The following is a 4,386-nucleotide window of genomic DNA, read 5'->3' on the forward strand; positions in this document are numbered from 1 at the left end:
AGAAGTTATGGATTAGATCAAAAGCAGCATAAAAGCGTATACTCAGACTCTCTTGAACTTAACAAGAAATAGAAATAGAAATAGCTTCTAGTGATACGTTCTGACAATCGTTTAAACCCCACCATTTTGCCACAGATCATCTGCAAATATTGTACATTTGATTTGCAAATTTAGATAAAGTTTTGCTGCAGAGACTTCCACTAACAATTTCCCAACTAATTGCCCAGCTTCCACCCATTCACATCCATTCGAATAGCTAAGGTAAATATCTGCACCACCTTGTGAATATTTCTATAGTTTTTAATATTTTATGGGCTGGATGAAGGCGGTGAATGGTGCGGTGCGGTGCGGTGCCATTTATGCCTTTGTGCAATTGCTTTTTGCGGATATTGTTTGTTGGTTTTACTTTGGAGATCTGTGTTGGTTTACGCTGGGTTGTGTTTTTTGCATTGTATGCGATGGTTCTTTTGTTTTGCACGGCCTGCATTGAGATTGTGGAGGAGGCGGCTCCTGGTGCCGTGTCCTATTTGTATCCTGTTTGGCGGCGGCTGCACCTCGTGCACACAGTGACCCACTCACAGACACAGACACACACACACACACACTTTATGTCTATTGGCGCGCGTCCATTTCCATTTCATTTCCGTTATTGCAAAACTTTTCGTATTAAATATATTTTTCTCTCCGCGTTTGTTTCATTTCGTGGCGCTATTTCTGTTGCTGGTTTTTGCACTTTAGCAAAGTTGCTTGTTGCCATTATTTCTGGTACTTTATGCGCCGTGCAGCCATTATTGCAGTTGTTTCCCTTATTGTACAAGTGCGCGCATCAAAATCCCCGTATTTCCATATAAATATGCTGCCGACTCGCCTCATTTATTGTGGCCTACTTACGTCCGAGAGTGCTCGGGTCGGGCCGGGCCGCTGGCTTACAAATTGACATGCAATTAAATGAAAGCCACGAGCATTTGTTATAATTGTTACAGCCCAGGTCCCGGTGCAATTTCGCTCTTGGCCAAATGTTGACGCTGATTAGGCCAGCAACTAACCAGCGTTTTTGCTGCTGTTTTTATGGTGGCTGCAATTAGCATTCTGCGCTGCAATAAATAAAATAAAACTAACCACAATACAACCCAAACAAAGCGGCCAACCGGCTTGTCCTCATCAGCGGAAACGGCAAAGTTTGCCAAAACATTTTGTACTCTTTCTGATTTGAATTTAATAATAAATAAAGTCAGTTCAATTATTACTTTTTTAGCCGTTAAGAGTCCAATCTATCTAAGCGGAACTTCGATATTGATGTTCATTCAGCTAAACCTTTTATGGCATTTGTTTTTAATAATTAATTAAAGTAAATTATAAGGGCCATGGCAAGTTAAATATTTAATTTAATACTGAGCTATTTTCACAGTTTTAATTGCAATTTAAAAATAAACAGCCGCAAACTTTTACTCTCTGTGCTGAATCAATGCAAAAACCAACTTCGTTTTAGAGTTGCATCTCTTCTGGCTTTGTTTTTTTTAAAATTAATAATATCTCTTTGCATATTCCATGGGCCACAGCATTCCGCGTTTCAATTAATGACACAGAATGTCGGCATACAAAATGTTGAACCGCAAATCATGTTACGTTGGGCGAGGTCAAACCCCACTTAATAAAGCAACAGCCAGCCCCCAGAGCACCTTTATACGGCTAATTTTCATGTATTTATTCAACTAATGTGGAATATTGGGTAGGTCTCCTAGGAGAGCACAGCATCCTGGAACCAGAAGGACATGCGATCCTCTCGGAACAGCTTCTCGGGCACCCGCCTTGAGTAATTGTTCATCAACGAACTGTAGCGTCTGAAATTCTCTTCATCGCCTGCCTTGAGGCGCTCGGTGAACTTGGCTGCCTGATCGATCAAAGATGTTTCCTCAGCCAAGGTCTTGACCGACTTCATTTGGTTGGCTGGCTTGACTTTGGCCTTCAACGAGGCCTTTGATGGGGCGGCTTTCGACTTGAGAGTGGCAGTCGATTCGTTCTTCTTTGATTTTAGGACAGCATCTTTGGTCTTGGACTGCACCGAATGTTGGGATAAGTTATCGGAGGTTCTCTTGGATTTTATGTAACGCTGAGAGGCCGTTTCAGTTGGTTTCTCAATCGTCTTGGAGGCGCGAGAGCGCGCGGATAGAGTGCCTGAAGACTTTTTGCCTGTCATTGACTTGAGCGAAAGCTTTGACATCTCCTTTGAGCTTGAGGCCTTCACCGACTCCACCTTGGCATGTTCTGTAGCCAGCTTGGACGTGAGTGTGACGCTGGAAGCGGTGGTCGATGGAGGATTAAATTTACTGGAAGCTCTGCTCAAGGTTCTTCCCAGAGAGGCAGCGGCGCTCGATTTGGATGGCGAGCTCGACTGGGAACGCTTGGAGGCGATGCTCGACTGTGATTTTTTGCTCCGCTTGGAGGCGGAACTCCTTGATACCTCGCTCGCCTCCGCGCTGACACTGGACCCAGATGTCGATCTGCTTTTGGCCTGTCGCTGCGACCTCACCGGCATCAGCGTTTCGACAGACACTTTCGACTGGCCCTTCGATGTTGAGTCCATGCTGGACTTGGAGTTTGGCAGCCGCAGCTTTGAGATGCCGCCCGCATCGAAGCGCTGCTCATCGTCGAGGGCAGCCGCCTGCTGCTTGGCAGCGGCCATCTCCTCGTTGATTGCCTTCGACACGGCCACTTCCCCAATTTTGGAGTGGCCAAGTTTCAGGTGGGAAATGGATCGCTTGATGTACCCCTGCTTGTCCTGCGGCAGAATGGCAAACACCGGCGGCGGATACGTGGGGCTGGTGGGAATTTTGAACTCCATTCGTTGGCCGCTGTTGGGCGGACCAACGTTAAAGGGATTGAAAGGCTCGCAGTCAATGTCGGCCATGTTGACCAATTGCCTGTGTGGGTGGCAAAGAGTTTCTACGTGTCAGACGAAAACTTTACTGCCAGAAGTTATTTCTACTAACGTGTTTGGTCCGGGATGTGGTAGCGTTTCCGTTTGGGTATTTTTGGGAGCCGAATTTAATTTTGTAGTGCTGGAATTTCAAAATGTAATGACTGTGCCGGTTAGCTATTGGCTATGACACACAAGTCTCGGTACACTTTACTTAAACGCTGCTTAAAGGTTTGCTTTTGGTGGAAAATACGCAAGGAAGTCTTCTGTTTAACCATTCTCCAGTTAATTGAGTCATTCTATATTTTTAAAGTATTTTTATTCAGCGCCTCAGGCTGAGTGCAGATTTTTCGGGCGATAAATTCCTCAGGAACTTCTGAGGCAAGCAACTTTGTGCCTAGCGCGAATACTTTTATCGCGATTAGCATGGGAAATCCCACTCGCACTTTGGCTCCGTGTCCTTTGTTGTGTGCTCTGGCTGCGTCTAGGCAGCGTACTTCAAGTCCTTCACTCATTTTAATTAAAAATGCCACCAGCCTGGTGTCTGCCTGCGTGAATTCGCATCTCCAAGGCTCTGCGGCGTGTGTGTGTGGAGTGTACGTGCTGATAAGGCGTGAGATCCTTTGACTGCCAGTGCCATAAACAAAGGCTCGTCTGCCCTGACTATGACTGGCTCTTCAAAGTGTCGCCTTCGCTGGCATGTGGCAAATTAATGAGCACTTATGCCACGACTCTGCGTTGGGCATCGCAGTAGGCTTGGCTTTTGCTCTGGAAAGTATTATTTTGGCATTCCCTTGGCCTTGCCGGAGACTCGAACATCGAAATTGAGCAGCGACAAGTGAAAAGTAATCATGTCCAGGGCACAGCAATCGCTGGAAATCCCACAAATACCGCCCGACGGCCTGCCTCGTCTTTGGTGGCAATGTTTATCCGGTTTTGGTGGATGGTGCGCCCATGCAGGCACCCGCCGGTGCTCAACAGGCTGCTGCTGCCGCCCAGCAAGGCCAATCCATGGCCCAGCAACCAGTCAGCGCGCCAGGACAGAAGCAGCAGCGACCACGACAGCGGCAACAACTGCAGAAACAGCAGCAGACTGCACCGGCAACCATGTCCCCGCAGCACTCACAATCCTTCAGACCAAAAACACGAAAACACTACAGTGCCAGCCGCCACGGAACTCCGAGCCCGGTGGTTTTCCACTGCAACGCACTGCACCCAACATTCCTACATGCAACAACAGGGGGCAGCAGCAGCAGCAGCAACAGTTCCAGCAGCAGCATCAACTCCAATCAGCCATGGGCGTCCATTACAACTACGGATACATGACCAATGGCAGCGATATAGAGGGCTGGAGCGGGTACGTCATGATGTCGCCAACGGATGCAAATAATCCGTACTCATTTGGCTGGAGCGCCACGGACTGGTGCTGTCAGAGAGTGTGACATATTCGGTGGCCAAAAGTTGGAATA

At 47.4% G+C, this 4,386-nt stretch overlaps 2 protein-coding genes across 2 annotated transcripts; one reads left to right on the forward strand and one right to left on the reverse strand.

Moving 5' to 3' along the window:
• Window positions 1-1,716: 1,716 nt before the first annotated feature.
• Window positions 1,717-2,977, reverse strand: LOC117901436 (arginine/serine-rich protein PNISR). The gene is made up of 2 exons (XM_034812180.1): window positions 2,119-2,977; window positions 1,717-2,088 (listed from the first exon to the last, which is right to left on the reverse strand). The coding sequence occupies exons 1-2, from the start codon at window positions 2,906-2,908 to the stop codon at window positions 1,739-1,741; spliced, it is 1,140 nt and encodes a 379-aa protein (XP_034668071.1). The 5' UTR covers window positions 2,909-2,977; the 3' UTR covers window positions 1,717-1,738.
• LOC117901180 (ecdysone-induced protein 74EF) lies at window positions 2,907-4,386 on the forward strand. The gene is made up of 3 exons (XM_034811833.1): window positions 2,907-2,925; window positions 3,777-3,991; window positions 4,078-4,386. Exons 1-3 carry the CDS (start codon window positions 2,907-2,909, stop codon window positions 4,357-4,359), a joined length of 516 nt encoding a protein of 171 aa, XP_034667724.1. The 3' UTR covers window positions 4,360-4,386.

Source organism: Drosophila subobscura, chromosome U, assembly GCF_008121235.1.
Source record: "Drosophila subobscura isolate 14011-0131.10 chromosome U, UCBerk_Dsub_1.0, whole genome shotgun sequence".
NCBI classification, from domain to species: Eukaryota; Metazoa; Arthropoda; class Insecta; order Diptera; family Drosophilidae; genus Drosophila; species Drosophila subobscura.